Below are 20,390 nucleotides of genomic sequence, written 5' to 3' on the forward strand. Positions count from 1 at the left end.
AACGGTTGGCTCTGGGAGCGCCGCTGCGGACCGGGCGGGCGGCCGACACTACCCGGCCGCGGGCGCCCGGGCGCGGAGGCTGCAGCTCTGCAGTGCCACCCCCGCGCCCGCGAGCCCCCGCGGCGGTCCCGGGACCGTGGGAGCCAGGCTGTCTTTAGGGGTCCCGAGTCCCCCAAAGCCTGGTCCAGACTGTCACCAGGCTGAGGGCGGCAGGAGGTGCCGCCCGGGTTTCCCGCATGCAGCGCCGCGTGCTTGCCGCCGGGACTCCGGCCCGGGTTAGGGGAGCAGCCCCTGGACGCACCCAGGCAATCCCCGCCCTGCCTTTCTCGACTCGAGGGCCTTGGTTTCGGAGGTGGAAGTACCTGTTGTCTGTTTCTCTCTTCCGGAGTTGGCCTGGGGTCTCCTCGGGAAAATGTTGCTTTTGAACACGCTGTGCTCCTTTATGATGTCTATCCATTTGCGTTATGCGCATATTGAGAAATATATCCCTTCTCTAGGGTTAGTTGCAAAGCCCAGGGATTGTGCCTGCTTGGATTTCAAATGCATTAATTAGGGCCCACCATATAACCCAGAGCCGAGAGACTTTCCAAAATGCAGTGATTACTAAGTTCTTTAGTCATGGGGACAGATTGCTGAGAAAGTGGCAGCCTTCTTTTATAAGCAGTTCTTATATTGTCGTGATCTTGCAGAAGACCTGTTTAAATGTGCCTTTTTTTCCCCTCTTTCCACATACTTTCTCATAGCACCTTGCAGAACAAGGAGTAGCTTGCTGGCTTTGACGTGTGGCAAATATTTCAGAAAGGTAAAATTATTCCACTTGTGGATTTGACAGATGTAAAATACAGTTAGATAACTTCAGGCATTGATTCTAATAATAGGACTAGAGGGTCATTTGATCACATGGAAAAAGTAAAACAAAGAATTTGCGACATGGGAAAGATAAATTAGGAGAATGATTCCGCACCCTGAGTAAAGGTGAAAATCAAGCCTACTGTAATTTCTTTTTACACTCCAACTTACTGGCTAGTGAACACAGATAATTCCTGATATGGAGCTGTGATGGACAAGGACAGCCCGGCTCCTTTCTTTATGAATTGTGTGTGTTGGCAGTGTGATTTGAGTCTAGGAACTGTTTCATGACAACATTCATGTTTATGTTTTTTCCCCTTTCAGCTTCAAGATCAAGGTGGAGAAAGGAATAGCTATTCTTCCAAATTCATCTGCTTCAGCTGTTATTCTTACTGGGAATGGACAATGGAATGTTCTCTAGCTTTATCATGATCAAAAACCTCCTTCTCTTTTGTATTTCCATGAACTTAGCCAGTCACTTTGGGTAAGTTATCATCTATGCTTTGATTTTACAATTTTCAGGGTGCATGTACCTTTTAGAAACTTTGCTGAGCAGTATATCAGCAAACCCTCATTGGCCACCTTTGCAGTCCCACAGACTTATCAGAGTCCTTGCCTTCCCCTACGCTTAATTCCAAGCAAGGCTGCTCCAAGTGTAAGGTCTCTGAAGTCAGTCAAAGAAAAGGGGCAGATTATGTTTTCAGAAGTGGAAGCCGAAGATGGTTTCAGAGTAAGCTGTGTTTCCTCCCACTCAAGTTAAAGCAGGATTCAAAAGCTGACCTGCATGAAGGACATTTATTGCTTGTTGGACAAAGCAGTGGGCAACATTCTTTGTTGTCCTTAGTTCCAAACAAACTAAGGATTGTCGTGCTTAGTTCTGACAAGGACTTGCCATGGTCCTGACTTGAGCCAAAGGCCTGGAACTGTGGCCATCGGAATGCAAACGCAGATACCAGAAACTGCATGTGTCTGATGATGTGCAGGACCCCAGGGCGTTTGGTGTTACCAGTGCCTTTAAGCTCTTTCATCTTGGCCTTTAGTATCAGTGTACTGATTCTAATAGTTTTTCATCAAACTAGTGATAACCCAGGGTCCTGACAAGCTTCTTATGAGGTGCTGACTCTGTCCTCTTCTTCCCAAAACTGCTCTGGCTAATCCCAAGGATTGTAACTTGAAGTTGGTGGTGTGTTTATTCGATAAGTCATATCCGACTCTTTGCAACCCCTTGGACTATAGCCCGCGAGGCTCCTCTGTCCATGGGATTCTCCAGGCAAGAATACTGGAGTGGGTTTCAATTTCCTTCTCCAGTGGATCTTTCCCACCCAGGGACTGAACCTGTGTCTCCTGTCTCGGCAGGTGGGCTCTTTACCCCTGAGCCAGCAGGGAGACCCCAACTTAAAGTCGGTGGAGTGTAATTAAGAAGTTAAATTTTAGGACAAAAGTTGCCAAACACCCCTTATGTGAAAATCAGTGGTGACGGTTGCCCTTGTGTGAATCATGGAGGCATCTACAGGGCACAGTGGCTCTGCAGTACATCCCCACGAGTCAGCAGGAAGGAGGCCCCTCCAAAGTCCATGACCCTCTCTCTTTGTTCTCAGGACATTTTCTGTACTTCTGACATTCCCAGGTCTGTACAGACGAGAAAGCAGAGAGAGAGAGGTCTGTGACCATCCTCAGGTGTGTGGCTTGTACATGACGGCATGGGGCTGTGTTCCAGCTCCATCAGAGACTTGTCTGGCCCTCAGCACCGTGAAGGGGACAGAGTGTGCGTGCAACCCATGCCCTAGCCTCCTAGCCAGTCAGGGCGTTCCCTTGGGACAGAGTGTCGGTTGTTATTCTTACCTCGCTGCTTGTCTTGAAGGGGTACTTCCCTACTTGTGCCTTTGGTTTCCTTATCTGTTCAGTGAATATCTTCCCTTCCAAGGGCTCTCCCTGCTGTTAAATCTTCTAGGATTTAACCACAGTGTTCCCACATACATCCTGTATACATCCCTCCTGCATGAGAAGTGTGTTTAGAAGTGAAATCAGACACAGTATTTTAAATTTCCAAGTTAATACATTACGTAAGTAGTTTGCTTACTGATATATTGCATACATTTATCAATATTTCAGATGTAAGAAGGAAACATTTATTTTTTCCCTAAGATTTTAGTCGAATATAATTCTGTGAATCTGCATAGTCTATAGTCAAGAAGGTATTATGCTTACCTGGTGGATGAAAGTCTGAAGTATGAAAAAATTTGCATATGGAGTTTGGCCATTAGAAGCAACTGTACTCGATTTCTTACTCAATTTGATGACTTTCTGAGGTCATCTTCAAAATAGAGAGATAACTCTTAGTTTCTAAAAGCTAATACAGAACAAGTAGTGGAATACTCCTTAATCGCCTTAGACAGTTAGTTTGTTGGAGAAGTTTTGATCCTGTCAGATGTAAGTTTAATAGTCCATCCTAAAATGACACCTACTAACTGCAGAAATTAATGAGACCCAGAATAGTAAGTGAAAAAGAAAAATATCCTTAATTCCACCACACAGATACAATCATCCTTCCCATTCTGGTGTGTTTCTTCCCCTTGCTTCTATGCCTAGCTTTATACAGTTGGGATCATACTGTGTTTTCAGTTCTGTAATTTTTGTGCTTTCTTCACACCAATACTTTGTTACCACAAAGTCTTAAAATGTATGATGTAAAATGGGCAAGTGTATTGCAGTGCATAAATGCTTTGTCATGGGCTACTTCCCTAATTAGGGGCGTTTGCATTGTTTCAGATTGTGTTGTTTTCCTACATATCTGTGAACATATCCGTCCTACAGTTGCTTTAAGTATTTGAGTTCATTTCTATTAGAAGATGTTTCTGTAAGTGGAATTTTACTCAGCTCCCCTGAGTGCTTTTAGCTCTTGGTTTTGGGCATCCAGTTGCTTCTGGGGACTAAGATCTGTAGCAAAGTGGGAAGTCAAGTAGGGTATGGTTTTCAGCAGAAGGCATCTTGACGTCTAGGGGCACAAGGCCCTATCGATTTCCCCTTCTATACAAGGCTCTTCTCACTTGGTTAGTACTGTAAATGAGCTTAAGAATAATTTTGTCAGATTGCAAAGAAAGTTTCAGAACACTTATTTGATTTAAAATCTTGACAAAATATCTATTGCAATATGAAGTGACTATTGTTACGTTGTCTGTTTTAGAGGACACTTTAGGAGCTGAACATCGTTAGCCCTGGCTTACAGTCAGGGAGATGGGAGGAAAAGATGGCTACTGGTGGGTTTACCATGCTAATTGTGCTGGGGTTCTATCCTCAGCCCTCCTCAGAGGGAACCTGCTGGGTGGTCCTGGGGTTCTCGTCTTGACTTCACATGGTTTGCATGGAAGGTCATAGTCAGACTGACCTATAGAGGAAGGGGACATAATTTTGAAAGGAATTCTCTGCATCAGGGTAGAGAGAATTTTCCGTTCTGAGATTACAGAAAAAAAGAGCTTGGTAAGCTCTGTTATCTTCCTCCAAAGAAAGAGTTTATGTGATTTTGTTCTAAAGAAAGGGGAACAGGGAAGCATGAAAGGCTGTAATTTGCACATTGTGGGACAGAAGAAATGTGGATACCTGTAAATACATAAAGAAAATCAGACAATTGGTGAAGGGTAAAGAGAGTGATAGGAAACTGCTTTCAGTCAGAGAGCAGAGGAAAGAGGCAGGACGCTTGTGCTTCTGTGCAACAAAATCATACACTGTTTGCGAAAAACATGTGGATCTGGCAATCAGGAAATTTATATGTGATGAGTAAAATGTATTTGGTGATTATATAAGATGCGGTGAAATTGCTTTGAAAATATGAGTCTCATGTCTTCTCCCTTTTATTTTCTCAATTTGATCAGAGCCACCAGTAGCTCATTTTCAGTAGCCTTTGTAATTCTTCTGTTAGTTTTAAGTTATATAACAGAGCATGAGTCAAGTGTATAACAGAGCAGAGACATATCTGACTGTCGGCCTTGTGTGATGTCACATTCAGAGGCACGGCATAATTGGAGGCGTTATAGTTATTTTAACCAGTAATCACACATACATGGTATAAAGACACCAGCACAGAAATGATGTTTGCATCAATGTAAGGTCAAAACATAATTTAATCTGAAGTTACTTTATCATCATCTGAAAAATCATACTTTTCAGACTTGATCAGATCAGTGATAATTGCAAGATAAATTTGAGGATTATCAACTCAATAATATGGTGGAATCTGATTCCATTCATTTAGTAATATTAAACACTGTTTAGAGGTTTATCTATTAGAAAGTAAAAAATGCATTAGAATTTTATCACATGGGAGCTATAATTCAAATAGCCTTTGGAAAACACTGTTCTATAATTGGCAATTATAGGCAGGTTCTTGTATAAGTAGCTTAAGAAAAGGAACAGATAAGGTTCTTTATCTGTCTACACAAGCATGCTAACTGGGACTGTTGGTTTCATGAAGAGCGCCTGTTCATACACGTTCTCAAGGACAGTTCTCTTCTCTTAACTAGAGCAGAAAGTGCACTCTCTCTGAGTCACTCACGTACTCACGATGTCTTTTTAAATGGCAAGAGGGAAATTCCCATATGGAAAGTTCTTCCTGCTTGTTACTGTAGAGTCATAAGACCAGGACTGATGGTCATCATGACAATTATAAAACCACAGAGAAGTTCTGTGAAGCAGATAGGACACTCACAGGTGAGGAGGCACTTATGTGGAGGCTGCAGGGATAGCCAGAGACCTTGCATATAGTAAACATTTCGGGTGACTAAGACCCTGTGCTGTGCTATGCTTAGTCACTCAGTTGTGTCCAGCTCTTTGCGACCGCATGGACTGTAACCCACCAGGCTCCTCTGTCCATAGGGATTTTCCAAGCAAGAATATTGGAGTGGGTGGCCATTTCCTCCTCCAGGGGATCTTCCCTTCAACCCAGGGGTCAAACCCAAGTGTCCCGCATTGCAGGTGGATTCTTTACCATCTGAGCCACCAGGGAAGCCCAAGAATAGTGGAAAGGGTAGCCTATCCCTTCTCCAGCGGATCTTCCTGACCCAGAATTGAACTGGGGTCTTCTACCAGTCAGAGTCCATTCCAGGAAAGCCTGACTAAGACCCTGCTACAGAGTAAGGCCAACATTTTCTTAAGGCACCAAAACAAAATACTTCCAGATTACCTGCTTAGAAACTTTAAACTGCTAAACAAAGCTTAGATGGACAGTCAGCCAAAGTCAACCCAGCCAGCCCTGCTCTGGCCATCAGCTCCCAGATGAGTAACTGGCTTGGTTCAAGGGGCAAAGGAGAATGTAGGTGTTTGGATTTTTTTTTTTTTTTTACAAAGGTTCAATTGCATAACATGCATATTTTAATTGGTGTGAAATTTCAAAGGAAAATATTAGAATCAAAAGTAGAATTCTAGTGGCAGCAACAATGCTTATAAGTGCTTACATGAGTACTTCTTCATTTCCAGAATGCATTTTCAAAAGAAATGTACTGTTTAATTTTCACAGAATCCTCTCTCTGTAGGTGAAAGGAGTGAAGGTGATAGAATACAGAGAAACATGTCTAAGTTTCATCATTGAAAAGTGGGAAAGTCAGGGTCCATCTCCAGGGCCTGAGCCTGCACATCAATGCAGGACCTTCTCCAGAATGTCTGGATATTTAAGCTGCAACGAAAAGGGATAGAATGGGGGAAAATCTGTACATTGGAATCTTCTAACCTAGAACTCAAATAGCACTGCTCTAAAGATAGTCTTTCATAGCCTGAATAAAATCAAATGCAAAATATATACTATGAGATATGATGTAATAGAGAGGGAACCATGTTATAGGAAAATTAAGATATACAATGAAACAGACTTTAGCAGTTCATTGAAAATTCTGTTTTATTTGTATTTATTTAACAATTTATCTCAAGATCAAAAGGCAAACCTAAAAATAAATGAAACCCAGGAGCAGTTCATTTTCACTTTTAACCACAGGAAGAAATTGGGCCATCACTCCATAATCAATTTAGTTCCTACTTCAGGGATGTAGGTATCATTTTGACAGAGGACAGTGAAGCTGTTCTTTGTGGCAGCAGTTACTAAGCCTGCCTGCAACTCAAGTTTCCTAATCTCCAAGTGAAAGTAATAACAGGTCCTATGCCACAGGGTTGATGTGAAGGGCAAATGCATGTATGCTAAATGCTGAAACACAGCCAGGTAAGAAGGGAGTGCTAAATCCAGGCTAGCACTGTCTTTCTGGGTATTGTGACCAAGAAGCACCAAGGTTTGCTAGACTCATGGGCTGGGCACAGCAAAGTCCACAAGCTTAGTCCCATTGGCAGTCTCCCTTCTGTATAAGGGTGCACATTCACAGTTATAGGTTCTGGATCAGGGTTTGGGCATTCTGCAGGATGGTGCCCTGCAGCTACGTCAGGGTCTCTTGAGTCCTTCCTACATGCCAGGCACTGTCCTAGGTGCTGAGATCCTGTGATGGGCAGAGCAAAGCCTACCTTCCAGGAGGGCTCCTTCTGGTGCAGTAAGGAAACACGTACTTATCAGTTGGGTCACAAGGATTGCAGTGAAGAGTAATTCAGAGTAGGAGGTAGTGAGTGTGCTGGGAGATGTACTCAAGCAGATGTCTGAAGAATGAGCCTGTCTTGGTAGCAATGATCGGACAGTTGAGAGGAGCAGCAGAGGCAGGGTGACTGAAGAGGCCAGCTTGAGGACGGAGAAGGTTGGTGGGAGGCAGGGCCAGAGAGGCAGCGTGGGTGGGGGATAGTCAGATCGTCTATAGGCCATGCAGGGTAGCACTGGGATAAGCAGTTGGCCGTTGAAGAGTGAAATCTGATCCCACTGAGACTTGACAGTAGAATGACAAACAGTAAAGCTGACTCTGGCTGTAAGTGGAGAGTAAACTCAGAGTCTGGGTGGGGAGGCTTAGTAAAGGAGGGGCCAGGAAAGGCAGTCAAGAGGCAAAGGCAGTGCCCCTGGGGAGGGGTGTTTTGGGCAGCGGGATCGGTTGATGGGCTGCCATGGACATGAACGAACACCTGAAAAGGTGGTGGGTTCAATAGGCTGTTGTTGAGCTGGAAGAGACAGAGGGGAGGAGGCCGCTGAGAATTGTCAGTGCAGTTCTGGACCTGTGCGAGCTTTGTTAGATATCCAAGCAGCCAGGCAGGCCATTGGGCATACAGGTCTGGACTCGGAGAGAGAGAGAGAGTTTGGGACTGGAGACATGAACTTGAGAGAGATTTAAAGCCATTAGATTGAATGGGATCAATTAGAGATTGAGTTTAGACTGAAGGAGTGTCTCTAGACAGCCCTGGGAAATGCCAGGTTTAAGGAGAAGAGGCGGGGGGAAGATAAGAAGAGGCTGAGTCTTGCACTGTAAGAAGGGGATGGGCTCAGCTGAGGACTGAGACTGGACCCACAGTTTTGGCACTGGGAGGAGCAGCCGCAGAGGATTTCACTGGGATCCTGGGTGAGGCGGGGGCAAGAGCAGGGCAGAGTGACAGCAGAGACCTTTGAGGAGATAGATCTTCAGTGAGAGGGCCTCTCTTCAGACGAGAGGCTGAGGATGGAGCAATACCTGAAATGGAATATAGGGTGAATGAGAGACTTTTCAAAGACCTGATGTAATTACTGATGGGAATGGTTAGGGAGGGAGGGAGACCCACGTGTAATAAGCACTGGGATGATTCATGTGCTTTATAACCACATTTGTGGAGCATCCAGTGCGGCTGGGGGAAAGGAAGGGGATGAGACTCCGGAAGTCTGGGATCAGATGACGGGGGTGTTGCCTGTAAGGCAGGCACCTGGGTCCTACCTTGCAAGTTGTAGGCTTCTGAACCAGGCTGCAGTCGTGGGGACAAGAGTTGGAACATCTACATGAAGGGTGGTGTACAAGGGTGGGGTGGACTTGAGCTCTGTCTAGAGAGGTGATGGGCAGGACCAGGGGCACTTTTGATGTGGAAGCCACCTAAGAGTTCTGGCATAAAGCTTTATGGGCACAACTTTATCCACATAAAGCACACGTGCCAATCAGTCCATATTTTCCATCATAAGAGGAAACAATTTAATTGGAAACTCGAGTTTTATTTTCATGTCTGGTTATATCCGCCATGATATTTTAAAAATTTTACATATTTTAGCATAGTTAACTAAAGTGGTGTGTAATGGAAATTTGAGGAAAACATCACAAAACAGTGCCATTTAGAGCTACTTATTTAGTGAGCTTAAAGTAATGAACGAATAAACTGAAGATAGTTTTCTCAGAAGTAACTATATACTGGAGAAAGAATGCAGAAAGAAATGCAGTTCAAGAAGACAGATAAGTTGGTGCTTAAAAGCAATTCTGTTCAAGTCCCAAAGTAAGTTCACATTAAAGCTGGTCTGCAGATGCAATTATCTATACCATTTTATGGAAATCGAAAATGACTGTCAGCATAAGCAGAGATCACAAGAAATGCATCACATGTTGCCATCAATAGCACCATTTGTGGTACGAGACTCAAAAGATTTTTCTTCCCCAGAAGTGATGACGTAACTGTTCAACTTGAACCATTTAAAATCCTGAAATAAGGAGGCATCATCAAGCATCACTTGGTAAAGTGAAACACCTTTAAAGATGGACTCTACTGCGTAGTGTTATTATTACTGGTAGAGACATTCATACTGACAGAAAAGTTACGTTGGAGTAAAGTTTCCTCAGAAACAAAAAGACTCTTAGATTTGACGACAATACAACTCTCCTCTTTCAGAGTAATGCATGGATTCTACTGCAGGTTTCACCCACCCTGATACCTGGTTTTGGAGAAAGCTTTCTTGGGATCCTTGTCCTGTTGCATTCAGATTGCTCCCTCTGCATTCCTCCCCAGCTCGCATCAGAAACCCTGCTAATGGCCTGTCCATCCCACCTGTACAGCCCTGCGTGGCCTGAGCACTGGCCCTCTCCACCTCCAGTATTACCTGTGATAAGCCCATCATCCCCCAGGTGCCTGGGGCCACATGGAAAGACAATGAGCCTGTTGAGGTGCTTTGCCTTTCCCACCACGTTCAGGCCAGATCCTGCAGGTGGAGCTTGTCACATGAATATGAACCCCCACACAGGGCTCTTCTCACTAGGGTTCTTACATGCCCACTGCAAATGTCAATATTTTTCTTTTTTTTTAAATTTTTATTGGAGTATAGTCGATTGGTGTCAGACTTTATTTTTTGGGGCTCCAAAATCACTGCAGATGGTGACTGCAGCCATGAAATTAAAAGACACTTACTCCTTGGAAGAAAAGTTATGACCAACCTAGATAGCATATTCAAAAGCAGAGACATTACTTTGCCGACTAAGGTCCGTCTAGTCAAGGCTATGTTTTTTCCTGTGATCATGTATGGATGTGAGAGTTGGACTGTGAAGAAGGCTGAGTGCCGAAGAATTGATGCTTTTGAACTGTGGTGTTGGAGAAGACTCTTGAGAGTCCCTTGGACTTCAAGGAGATCCAACCAGTCCATTCTGAAGGAGATCAGCCCTGGGATTTCTTTGGAAGGAATGATGTTAAGCTGAAACTCCAGTACTTTGGCCACCTCATGCGAAGAGTTGACTTATTGGAAAAGACTCTGATACTGGGAGGGATTGGAGGCAGGAGGAGAAGGGGACGACAGAGGATGAGATGGCTGGATGGCATCACTGACTTGATGGACGTGAGTCTGAGTGAACTCCGGGAGTTGGTGATGGACAGGGAAGCCTGGCGTGCTGCAATTCATGGGGTCGCAAAGAGTTGGACATGACTGAGCAACTGAACTGAACTGAACTGATAGTCGATTTACAATATTGTGTTAGTTTCTGCTGTACAGCAAAGTGAATCAGTTATACATATATCTACTCTTTTATAGATTCTTCTCTCATATAGGTCATCACAGAATATTGAATAGAATTTCCCTTGCTATACAGTAGGTCCTTATTAGTTATCTGTTTTATATATAATAATGTGTATACATCAATCCCAATCTACCAGCGTTTTTTCTTAGTGCCTCTACTCACAGACCCCTTCCTTTGGCTTGAGGCCTGATCTTCATGTTTGAAGGCTCAGGTCTGCTCTCCTTTCTTCTGGCCTCATACATAGCTTGATCCCTCTACTTCCAGGTCCTAGGACGCCCTGCATTTAAGACTCCTGAAGCAATCATGTTCTTCAGGAATCCTCTGGGAGCATGGCCCATTCTTTTAGATCCAAAGGTTAGGGGTGCCACCTTTGTCATCGTCACCACAATGCCAGGCACATGGCAGACACCCGCAGTGCCTTTGCTGGGCTGAGCTGCTGGGATAGTGAACGTCTGTGAAGACGTGATGAGAGAGCTGCTCTCTGGGGTCATTTGGAGTCACTCTGGCAGCTGGTTCACAGAGCAGCCTGTTTCCAACTTAGCTCTCTAGTCTTAAAACAGTCCCTCACCCCTCTGACTTCACATGAAGATCACTTAGGGACCTTAAAAAATACCAGTGCCCATTCCTCCTAAGGCCGAGTCTCTAGGGTCTAGAAATCAGAAGAAGCTAATGCAAAAGTCACAGATTCAAATGCCCTGAAGACACCAGAGGTAAGACCACAGGGATAGCTGGGAAATTTGCACAATTACTAGAGTTGAGGCTTTCTAAAGTCATGCATATTTTTTGTTCTGAAAACTCTGTGTGAAATAAACCCATTAGTGCACCACATTTTATGGCTGCCTATTCCCTACTCCACCTCGTCAGAAGTCCCTGAAAGACCCAGACCTTTAGACCTGACGGGGGCCATTCACGGCGTCTGAGGAAGTCCTTCCACCACCTGAGCGTCGAGTCCCATTTGTGTCCCTGCCCATGTCCCAGCCATCACCTTCCCTCCTCAGCCTGGAACATGGGGCTCAGTGTTCAAGCTTAGGGATCGAGTCCTTGTGCCTTTTGTATAGAAGATGTAAAAAATGAGGATGTTTTAACATGAGTGGTTGGATCTATATTTCCTTTATTGTCCCTTTTCTGGAACATCAGTAATATGAAAATGTTGCAGCTGTTTCATGGACATTATTTATAGAAAACATGTACTAACTATAAGAAAATGGTTAAAATTTTCAGACAACCTAGTTTATTAATCCTGATACTGAAGGGAAAATTGCCACATTTTTCAAGGATTTCTATTTTATATAAAATTGTTCTCAAAGATAATGCATCTAGTCTTGGTTCACAGAATCTGCTCCCCGCAAGAACAGAGCCTTCAGCTTGCCTTAGAAGTGGCCGTGTACTCACAGCTGACCTGAGGGCCGGCAGAGCTCTTTGGTTTTACTCAGAAGACGCAAGCTGAAGCCTGCTCCTTGTACCCCAGAGGGCTGACGGTATCTTGTGTTTCCACCTGGAGGCCTTGTGGATTTGCTCACCGCATGGAATTGCTCACTGAAGGCACAGCTTGTATTTGTGTGTCATTTTGTTTTCCTAGCCCAAATGGAACAAAGCAAGCTGAAGTCACTCTGTATGTTAGAAGCAGTCTGTAAAAGTTATACAACTTGATATGCATGAGAAAGTTCACCAGGCCATGCTGAGAATCTCCTGTAAACTGGCACACCATTTGCTTTCAGTAGTAAGGAGAGGCCTTCCTCTCCATAGCTGTGAAGACAGTGCATTTTGTAACCACCACTTACAAAGGAATGGTTTCTGAGAAGGATCTATGGACTGAGGAGGACTTCCCAGTTGTTCACGAGAGGAACCTCACCTGCCCTGACAGGCATTTTTCAGGACTTCTAAAGAAACTATTTGCGATGTCCTAGGGCCTACCTTCAGTAAATGCAGAGAAGAAATCATGGCAAATCCCCAGCCTGGCATCTATTTTATTTTTAAGACCACAGATAAATGCAAGAAACAGTTGGCAGAAGAGGCCAAATGCTGAAATTCCTGCAAGGGTGTCTAGGAGGCAGCACTCCTGGAGACATGATGGGACTAAGTGGTCTGTGAACATCTCCATGGTCTCTATCTCCTGACAGTCAAGGCTATTCAGAGGAAATATAAGTTAAGAATATTTTCACAACAGATAATGTAATAGTTTTTAAAATGTACTTGAAACATTAAGGTATGCTTTTTCTTTTTTTTTTTGATTGTGACTTTTATATTTTTTATTAAGATAGAATTAATATGTAACATTGTGTAAATTTGGGGTATGTAGCATGTTGATTTGATACATTTATATATTGCAGTGTGATTACCACCTTAGCATTAGCTGACACCTCTGTCATGTCACCTAATTATTAAGTCGTTTCGCTTTTGTGATGGAAACAAGATCTTGCCTGTTATTAACTTTGAAGTTTATAACATAGTATTGTTAACTAGAATTACTTCATTGTGCATCAGATTCCCCCAAATTATTTTTTTTCTAGTTATAGGTTTGTAACCTTAAACAACATCTCCCAAATTCCATCACCCCAGCCCCTGGATGCTCTCTGTTTCTATCAGTTGGCTATTTTAGATTTCACATACAGGTGATGGCTTTTTTCTGCTAGTTTGCCTGCTCTCATCTCTCTTCTGTTAAAGAGCCAACCGGGACCTTCCAAAGATTGGACACTTGGACAAAACCTAGAATTGAGTAACCAAAGTGGTGATCATTGTGAGCTTCACGTGAAGTGGATGTTGAGGCCAGACTTAGTCTGAGCAATAGCTGCTCTGTTGTTGCTCAGCTGGGTCCGTGCACAGACTTTCTTTCATAAATTTGGAGGACAGTGTTAAGGCCCTTCATCCTGACATTAGGTTTTCAAGGCTGAATGCTTTGTCTTCCTGTGTGAAACTACAATGGATGTCAGAGAAAAGGGAATTCAGTATTTTTAAATACTAAGTCACAGAGTAAAGAAAAAAAAAAAAGTGTCTGTGGGCTCCAAAGGTACATAATTCAGTCTTTAACAGGACTGAATTTTAGGTTGTTAGAGCTTCAACTATATGCATTTTAATGGTGATGAGAAAATTAGATCCAAAGAACATTATAGTCGTTCATTCAAAAGGGAGACACTTTAGGCCATTAGAGGATTGATCTGTTTAGATGCAGTCGGTGAAAATGACCAATTTTCAAGAAGCGGGTGGGGCAGGCATACATCTGTGCTGCCCCGAGAACTGCCTGCTGATGGCAAGGTTCAGTTTTCACTCCAGCTACTCTGTGAGCAGAGCGGGGCCCACAGTGACACTTCAGAGGAGCTCCAGGAGCCCCCTTTCTCCTCCCAAGTACCAGGGGTGCTGACTTGTTGGGACCACAGCCAACTCTCAGCTGGATGAGTTCCCCTTGAAGCCGAGCCAGATGGCAGGTCAGGTTCTTGGTAATAACACACATCTTGCTATTTGCACGTCTGAACGGGTAGCAATGGATGGACATCTGAGGTGGAGCCCATGATGTTCAGCTGTGTCAGTCATCTAGACTGTGGCTTTCTTTCCCTGCTGATAACCTTTTCAGCTTTTCCCAGATCTGCTCAGGGCCGATTTTCATTTCCACCCACTCCATTGGCATGCACTTTTTTTTGACATAGACTTTTGAGACCTCAGTTTGTTGCTGGATTGTACAAATTAGACCATTCTTCCTGTGAACCTCCTGCAAGGGTCCACCCGCTCTACTCAGCGCTTTATTGTAAGTTGACATGTTGGTCACAGAACACTCTGTTCCCCGAGTCTCTGCTCTGGGGCCACATCACATAAAGTCGAGGTTTTCAGTCCGGGCTTCACAACTCCTGCTCAGCCGGCCTGTGCTCTGACTGAGAGGAGCGTGCCGGCAGAGCTGACGGTGCGGAAGCCCACTGCCATCCCTCACCAGTGATCCGTCCTGGCATAATGCTCACAGCACAAGTGCTCCCAGTCAAGAATGCAGGAAAATGTGGGCACACCAATCTTACTTTCAAATTAGATAGAAGCTCTAATGTCCCCCGGGACCCCAGAGCCCATTGCAGTGGAGTAACTAATGAAATGAAGGCTCAGTTTCTCTGTATTTGAACCAAACTGCTGAAATGCCCCACAAGTGGGTGAGGCTCTGCCAGTCCATGTGCAGTGACTAACATATCTTAAAAATGGCCACACTATCAACACAAATAGTTCTTCAGAGTCTGGGAGACATGGAGTTTGATCTGATGGGTGACCAGCCCAGAGCCAGCATTCTCAGACTGGTTGTTCAAGAATTAGGGCTATTTAAATATTCAAGAATAAGGATTATGTAAGCAAAACAGCTTGGATAGTACAGGAGATCATTCTTAGATATCCTGCCTCTAAGACAAGTCAACATATCATTCCCTGTTTCTATACTTTGAGAAAAAATTGTAAGAAACAATTAAGAAAGTCTGAACTCCTTCTTTTGTTTCTCTGTTAAAAAGCTTTTCACAAATGCCAACCAGCTCTGTAAAAGCTGAGACCGATGACAACATCACGATATTCACCAGGATTCTGGATGGGCTGCTGGATGGTTACGACAACAGGCTGAGGCCCGGGCTCGGAGGTGGGTGTGGGCCCTGGCTGAGGCCCTCGGGCCCAAGGCACATTTCTGCTTCACCCAGTCTCGAGCTCACGTTTGCTATGATTCAAACAGTTCCTCAAAGGGCTTCCCTGCTAGGAGTTTGACTTGGTGGTGTTGCAAGGCTGCTGCATGTTGTCATTTTCCAGATGCAAGAAGCCAGGGGAAGTGATCTCCCTGAAAACTCCTTTTTCTCTCCAGATAATGGTAACATCCATTCTGGTCCACTTAAGGAGAAACCACTTCTTAGGTGATACTGAAGCTGAAGTTACCCTGTGTTAGGAAATACTTTATCATCAACCTCATACCCTCCTGTCTCTGCAAGTCCTTTTCAGAAATCCACTATTTAGTGCAAGTGTTCTTTACACGTTGCCTATTACAGGTTTAACTTTTCACTAGAGCCATAATTAGTTTTTACTTTGACCCTATAAAGCTGATGAAACTAAATGAGTAGTAAAATATGCTTTCAGGGTACAGCTGGCTTGATTTTGTGCTGGGAGTCCCGTGCGTTTCAGGCGTGTGGGGGGCCCTTGGCTCCGCCAGGTTTGCATGTGTACATTTGAATCTGCTCCGTTAGGTGAGGAGGGACCCCCTAGCAAATCCATCCCCAGAGGAAAATGTTTAGTCCTTCATTATTTGCATTTTTTATCAGGGGCATTTGCTTAAACCATGGGTTGACCCTCTCTGCCTCTTTGACAAGAACAGTCCGCGTAGGCTCCCTGACCCCGTTTTACTGCGCCCTCCCTGAGTTATGTCCCTCTGAACTGTGAGCAGAGGCCCTGGCGAGGAACCTGTGTCTGTGTTTCAGAGCGTATCACGCAGGTGAGAACAGACATCTACGTCACCAGCTTCGGCCCCGTGTCCGACACAGAGATGGTGAGTGTGCTTGCGGCCCCGCCCGGACCACTCTAAGCCCTGACGGCACCGGCCCAGGGCTGCCCTGCCAAGCTGTCACTTGGTTGCCTCCGTTTTGTGCTAGGAATACACCATCGACGTGTTTTTCCGACAAAGCTGGAAAGACGAAAGGCTTCGATTTAAAGGGCCCATGCAGCGCCTTCCTCTCAACAATCTCCTCGCCAGCAAAATCTGGACTCCAGACACGTTCTTCCACAACGGGAAGAAGTCCATCGCCCACAACATGACCACGCCCAACAAGCTGCTGCGTCTGGAGGACGATGGCACGCTGCTCTACACCATGCGGTGAGTGCCACCGGCTGGCGCTGCCGTGCCGAAGCTGGCTAGTTGGAGGGTTTGTCGTATCTGTGTGTGTGTGTGTGTGTGTGTGTGTGTCTGTCTGTGTGAGATGGGTGCTTTTTACCTTCTGACTTGCCCATACTGATGTCATGTAGATTATTTCTTTGGGCTACTATGAGTTCATAGTATTTATCTATAGTTGTTTATTTGATTCAAGATCAAGGGCATCTTTAGAAGAGTGGTAGTGTAAGCTAGGGAAAGTTTAACAGATTTTTTTTAAAAAAGTCTAAGCAGACTCCTTTTTTGTTGCGATTGTGCAGTATTTTGAAGTTTTAAAAGTCTGTTTGTTGTGTGGTTTGATAACATTTCCAGCACTGAGGTTAAATTTTAGCACTTGTCTTTTAAAATGATCATTAGTCATTTTTTGAAGATTCTGAATTATTCATTGCATCTGAGTAAATCAATACATTGACCAGTGAGAAAGACTTCTTTATAGCTTTTCAGCTTCCATGGTGGGTCTAAGTAGACTTTAGAAGATATTTTTAAATTAATGAGAAAGAGAAGAGGAAAGAAAAAAGCACGAAAGCCAAGTTTTTTAAAAGGTACATTATTTAGGTGGCTGTTATAGATATTTTCTATCTTAGTTACAATTATTCACAATAAACTTTATATTTAAAAGGGTAATTGTAGTGGAAAATAATGTGAATACAGTCATCTTCAAAGACTGCATGTCCTAACGTAATTCTGAGGAACGCTTTGGCCTATTGTGTCCCAAACCTGCTTGACAGCTGGCCATGATTTGTCTTATACCAGCCCAGTAAGGATTCTGATCAGTGATCTGCACACACACCTTGATGTTTTGTTCCAGTCTTTACTTTTCCTTTTTCCCTACATTGATCTGGAAGGTGTTTCACCCATAGATGGAGATAGGAGTTGTGAGCATCACATCAATGCCTTACCTATGCAGAACGCATGTGGAAAGCTGAGGAGTATCTCGAGGGCTGACGTTCGGTCCTCGGTCATTGTGCTGTGGGAAGGAAGGCTGGGGAATATCTCGAGGGCTGACGTTCGGCCCTCGGTCGTCATGCTGTGGGAAGGAAAGCTGAGGAATATCTCGAGGGCTGACTTTCAGCCCTCGGTTGTCGTGCTGTGGGAAGGAAGGCTGGGCAGTGAGACAGGGCACTGCGCTCAGCCTGTGAGCAGGGAGCAGTGTGGAGACGAGCCCTGCATCCTGGCCGGTGCTGGGGTCCGTGCAGAGGAGGCCCTGGGTAGGCCTGCCGTGCACCTGTGCTCTGTTCCCAGTCTGCATAGACTCTTGTCCTTGATTCACACCTGGCTCCCGTCCTGCAGGGGTCAGTTTGGTCCATTGCCTAATACGATGGGATGCCTTTGTCCTGGGCAGAGTTGCATGGACAGGGTATAAGACAAGCCTCTTGTCCAGAAGGGGAGGAGGCAGCAGAGGGGCCTCTTACCAAGTGTCTGTATATCAAAAAAGCCCCCAATACACACAGCCCTTCAGCCCTCAGACCGCCCAGCCAGGGGACAGCATTTCCACTAACCAACAAATAGGCAGAGGCCAGAAATGTTTGGTAATCAGCCCAAGGTCACAACTATGCAGGGGGTGGTGGCAGCAGGAATCTGAGTTCTGGTATGAGCAATTTCCTTGTTTAAGCTACCACATTTGGAAATTGGAGGGATACAGCATTATTAGACATGCAATGGCCTTCTTACCTTTGGGAAAATGTCATGCCCAGAAGGAAGTGGTGAGAAACCAGAGAAACTTAGCAGGGATTTGTCCTTATTTGTGCAGAGGAAGCCTGCTGCTAATGAGTTGCAAAGTTGATAACCAATTTTCTTTTCCAGTCTTATTCAACATGTGGAAAGGAGAACTAGCTACAGTTGAAAGCATTAGGAATTATAGTATGATTGGACCTATAGCTATAATTTGATAGCATTTTAGTCTACAGATTTAGCAGAGATGGTGAGATGGCAATCATAATTAACTGGACAGGGCACAGAGCCCCATCCAGGCCTCACCCCGTCACTGGGCCTTTAGAAGTACAGCCTTTCTATCTAGCTCTTTGGTCACTCCCACCAAATCTTATAAAAGCAGTGATATACTTTGACCCAGTAATTTCTATGTAATGTCTGTCTTAAGGAAATAACTAGGAGTAAGGACTAAGCTTTATGCACAAAGGTTTCTACTATCATGTTACTTATGACACCAAACAAAGGGAAAAATATAAAAATTCTGCACATTTTTTCAACTAAAATTGTATTTAAAAATTTTTATTCAGACTTTGGATCTAATACAAAAGATGAAACATGAAGAAGAAATTAGGGTTCACATCCTACACTTTTAATCTGAGATACATATTGAGAAATATTTGAAAAGTACTGTTACCAACTTCTGAAAAGTAACTCTATGGGAGGGATTCATTTATATAACATCCCCACCATGCTCCAGATATCATTTAAGGTAATACTAAAAGACACACACAATTCAGATGGATGAAATTCCTTAGGTGATTCCAAAGAAGCTAAGGGAACATAAGCTATTGATGCCATTTGCTCCCAAAATGTCTTCTAAAAAGCCTTTGGTGCTTGCCTAGAGCTGATCTACAATTTCAGTTCCAAAGAACTTTCTACCACCTGTGCATAATCTATTTATAGGATCTGATGATAAAAAGGTAAGTCCAAAGAGAGCCATAGACATTTCCTGTTAGACCATCAAAGAGAGGACCCTTAAAATGCTCTGCAGTTACCTTCAGAACGACCTTGTAGCAAATAAAAGTGATAAGTTTTACAGAGCCATACCCAGAGGTGTACTGTGGACACCAGACCAGTGGCCCGGCATCTTTAAGGGGAGCCCCAGCGCAGCAGTTTCCCTGGGTTGTCGTTGTCAGAGCTGGGGAGAGAAGAGGCACAGAATCCAGAGCACGACTTCTGTCCACCCAAGAACTGAATTACTGCCCTTCTGGCCGGCCTCACTAATTGCCTGAGGTTTTTCCCTGGGTGGAACTTTAGGTCATCATTGAGTAGTAGTGAGTTTCTATTTCACTCCCCTGCAAGCTCAGACATGACCTCGGGAGGGCATGTGCCAAACCTCATGACACATTTTCTTTGTATCAGGTGAGCTGGGAGATAGTGAGCACCAGCTCTCACCTCTGTTTCCTGCATGCCTTCTGAAGGTGCAGACTTGTGAGGACCACACAGGGCTTAGTGTCCTGGTCTTTGGGTCCCTGATGGAAGAGCCAGTCTCTCTAGTCTGTGGTGTAGGAAACTGCAACAAGCAAGAAAGCACTGACAGGGAAGCGAGCTCTGGTAGTATCACATGGTGTCAGAGAACCTGTCTGCTGCTGCACCTAGGGTCACTGTGTCCATGCCCGTGGGCAGGTATCTGAGAGTGCCAGTGACTGCCATCCTGGTCATGGAATGCCCTGCACTGGGGAAAAGAGCCCTGGGCAGACCAGTATCACTCTGGCACACTATGTATTTCTCTGTGCTATTTTTATCTTGAAAAAGGCATATTTTTATGATTGTTTACACCCCGTTTGGATTTTCATTATTAGTAGACATCACTGCTTTGAAAGGAGCATGGATTTTGGAGTTAGGCTCACTTAAGTTCAGATCTTGACCTTACCATTTAGTGGTCATGAATACTTGGCCGTTTTACTTTAATCATTTAGAACCATTGTTTGTTATTGTTTATTTCTTTCTTTCAGTACGGTGTACCTGCAGGCTCTGAGAATGTCAGTTTGAGAACATATACAGCTATTCCTTAAATGGCCACTGGGAGGCAACACAGTCACATTTTTGCATAGTGATTGGCAGCGACCATTTAGTCTAAGCAACTTACTTGAAGGAGATTATATACACGT

At 44.4% G+C, this 20,390-nt stretch overlaps 1 protein-coding gene across 1 annotated transcript in view; it reads left to right on the forward strand.

The window, feature by feature from the left end:
• Positions 1-1,247: 1,247 nt before the first annotated feature.
• GABRA5 (gamma-aminobutyric acid type A receptor subunit alpha5) overlaps positions 1,248-20,390 on the forward strand; it is a 92,555-nt gene continuing 73,412 nt past the window's right edge. The window contains exons 1-4 of the mRNA XM_068990938.1: positions 1,248-1,333; positions 15,179-15,300; positions 16,124-16,191; positions 16,295-16,515. Of these exons, the coding sequence (XP_068847039.1) occupies positions 1,248-1,333; positions 15,179-15,300; positions 16,124-16,191; positions 16,295-16,515 (497 nt within the window). The remainder of the gene's footprint in view (positions 1,334-15,178; positions 15,301-16,123; positions 16,192-16,294; positions 16,516-20,390) is intronic.

Source organism: Capricornis sumatraensis, chromosome 19, assembly GCF_032405125.1.
Source record: "Capricornis sumatraensis isolate serow.1 chromosome 19, serow.2, whole genome shotgun sequence".
Lineage (NCBI taxonomy): Eukaryota > Metazoa > Chordata > Mammalia > Artiodactyla > Bovidae > Capricornis > Capricornis sumatraensis.